Below are 3,189 nucleotides of genomic sequence, written 5' to 3'. Positions count from 1 at the left end.
TTATATGGACAGGAACTTGCTCTTCTAGGGAGGATGCAACTCTCTCATAAGATATCTCATCAGGATACAAAGCTTAATCAAATTTGTTCGTTTAGTGTAGGTAATTGTGTCTCTAACCTAAGGTTCAAGAGACCGCTTTTTGTGTCGTCATTTATTATATTTGGCTTCATCATAATTTATAGAGCTACTTTCCATTCTCTATTTATGGTTAAGCGAAGTTGTGTGGTCTAACATGTTATTCTAAATGACGCTGCAATTCTAATAGATGAAATTGTTAGCAAGTAACAGTAGGGCTCAGTACTAATTTTTTTACTCCTTAGCAGAGCTTCTATAACACAATTTGATGAGTTGGAAAGAAGATGTTTGGATAACAAACTGTTCATAAGCAACAGGTAGGAATTAATGAGTTTCAACAAGTTAAGTCACTTGAAAATATTTCTTTTCCTAAAACTTTTCCCCTCACAAATAACCTGATTTCACACCTTGCCAAAACAAATTGTTAACAAAGTAACTATACATCCATCCAATATGATATAACTTACAAATAAAGATAAACAGAAAACGTAAACAAAATTGTTATAAAGCTCAACATAACCTACTAACAATGTATTAATTACATCTACATGCATGCAGAACTAAACTCCAAAGTCAAAATCATAGTAACATGAGTATGATAATTACAAATACAACTTAAAAGATAAATAATTTAAGTTCTCACCAAGCTAAGTAACTATATTTATTCTACCACCAACTGTATAAACAATAAAATATTTAATTGGAACCTAACTTAATAGATAAAAAATACTAAATATTAATATTTCAAGAATGTTCAATAGATCTCCACTCCACTTCATAGTATTGTTGAACTAAAATTTTAAAAGAAACAAGAGATTAAAATAGGAAAAAAGTTGACTTGATTATTAGAATAATGTTGGGGGCTTAGTATAATGAAAAAGAGAACATGATATTAATATTTAAGAAAAGGAAATAGCATACACAGTGTATAGATTTTGAATTCTGACTTTAAGGCATAAAAACAGCTGTGAGTTTGTGATTAGAAAGAAAGCCCTCGTGTCATATTGCAAACCCCACAAAATTACAAACAAAAAGACACTTTTTGATCAATGTTTAATGATTAATACTATGTTTAAGGATACATTAATTAAGTTATAGTTGAATTTATTCTCCTCTTCCCAGTTTCAACGCGAACCATAGCAATAATAAATAAGAACACACAAAAACACAACATTAATTAATTAATTAGTTAGTTTTTCTTTTTCAGAAAACGAGAAAAATTAATTAGTATTTATTGTAGAAATAAAATTATAAATGTCAAGGCATAAACAACTTATTCCCACACTTGCATCTCCAAGCTTCAGGGTAATACTCCAAAGGTAGACTCAAACCGGGTTGAATTGGAACATGAACCGGTTCACATGGTCCGCATCTCCCACACTTGGCTAGACACGTCGGCGGCGAAGATCCCGGTCCAACCAAGCTCTTCCGATCCCCAATCCACCCACCGGTTTCTGACACGTCAGCATAAATTTAATGAAACATTCGTTGTTTTTTAAAAAAACTAAGCCGATGGGTGATTGTAAATTTACCTGATGAAGAAGAAAAAGAAGAAGAAGAAGAAGAAGAAGAAGAAGAAGCGGAGGCGAGTTGAAAGGCGAAGAGAGTGAGAATTAGAAGAGAGAAATGGAAATGAGATGGATGAGGAGAGGGTAAGAAAGATGATCCCATTCAGAAATAGAAGGAAAAGAGAGGGGGGGGGGGGTGTGGGATTTATATGTGTATGAAAATAGGAAGAAGAGAGTTGGAGAAGGTGGAAATTTTGTTGAATCTGTTCATCTGCTTCTGCTTCTGCTTCTGATTCTGGCTCTGCATGTTCATTCCTTTGCTCTCTCTCTATTATTGTTTTTAAAATAAATATTTAGAGAGGATTGGAAGTCAAAGACATGGAGCTCAAAAAGGTTGTAAGAGAGAGAGAGAGTGAGAGGAGAGAAGGAGAGGAAGAGAAGAGGGGAGGGGGTTTGTCTTATTGTGTGGAGGAACTTGTTGGGTGGGGGGTCCTTTGTTTGTAGTGTTATTGTGAATTGAGAACTGTTTTTGTATGGCCGAATTACTCATTTACCCCTCTTCCTCATCATATACATAGATATCTATTCATTTTGACAAATATTTCATTGTATGGTCAATGTTTAGGTTACAACAATTTTTTTTTTTCTTTCGGAGATGTATACAATATATACTACTTTGAATGTTGGGATATATGTGTGATTCAAAGATAAATATAAAGCATTACAATGAACCAATCGACTAAACAAATTTTGAGAATAAATATTTATAGACTTGTAAAAGTCTAAAAAGAAGTCTAAATTGCTAAATTATGTGCAAGTTTGTTTTCTTCTTTAGAGTTATGTTTTTACTAAAATATATTATCCTAATGAAAATTATATTGAGAGAAGAAGAATCTCCTTTAATTTTTTTGTTTAAAAGGATCCAAAATATTTCAAATTTTGATCACTCCATTCAAATCTACGAGTTCTTTCAAATTATCCAATGAATAGCATTAGTTTCTCTTCTTATCGTTTTCTATGAATAAAGAAATTATTATCTTTTATTTTAAGAAAAACGTTTAAAGGAAAATTAAAAAAAAATATATTCTTGAGTAAAAAAATTTACCAAAGTGTTAAAATTAGATTATCAAAATTATTTAGTTGAAAAAATACATGCAATAATTTAAAATTTATCGATTTAATATCCTATTTCAATATAAAAAAATATTGTAAGTTTAGGAGCTAAATTTTAGTCTAACACTCGTACAAGTTTGAAAGCTCGGTTTGTACGCTTGAAAACAACTTTTGTTTACGAATCTATCAATTAATTTATATGCAAAATGAATCAGTAAAAAATGGGAAGAGAGGGAGTTGAGAGAGATAGAGAGTAGGGTTAAAATGGTAAAAGAAAAAGAGAAGTAGGGGGGGAGGGGAGGGAAGAGCACACCCGTGTGGGTTACGTACGTGGGGGGAGAAAAAAGGTAATAAGGGGGGAGGGGGGAAGCTGTCTCGTACAGAACCAACATCTGAGTTAAAAAACTCTTTTACTTACACACTTACTTACACCACCACTCCCCATTATTTTCCTTCCACCTCTCTCTAAATCTCCACCCTTCAATCTTAATTC

General features: G+C 32.3%; 1 protein-coding gene across 1 annotated transcript; it reads right to left on the bottom strand.

Moving 5' to 3' along the window:
- Positions 1–1,225: 1,225 nt before the first annotated feature.
- On the bottom strand, positions 1,226–2,036 carry LOC103483678 (EPIDERMAL PATTERNING FACTOR-like protein 4). The gene is made up of 2 exons (XM_008440400.3): positions 1,608–2,036; positions 1,226–1,529 (listed from the first exon to the last, which is right to left on the bottom strand). Exons 1-2 carry the CDS (start codon positions 1,744–1,746, stop codon positions 1,333–1,335), a joined length of 336 nt encoding a protein of 111 aa, XP_008438622.1. The 5' UTR covers positions 1,747–2,036; the 3' UTR covers positions 1,226–1,332.
- Between the last annotated feature and the right edge of the window lie 1,153 nt (positions 2,037–3,189).

This window comes from Cucumis melo, chromosome 6 (genome assembly GCF_025177605.1).
Source record: "Cucumis melo cultivar AY chromosome 6, USDA_Cmelo_AY_1.0, whole genome shotgun sequence".
In the NCBI taxonomy this organism is placed as follows: domain Eukaryota; kingdom Viridiplantae; phylum Streptophyta; class Magnoliopsida; order Cucurbitales; family Cucurbitaceae; genus Cucumis; species Cucumis melo.
Note: the sequence above shows the minus strand (reverse complement) of the source record. Positions and strands in the feature narration are given on the sequence as shown.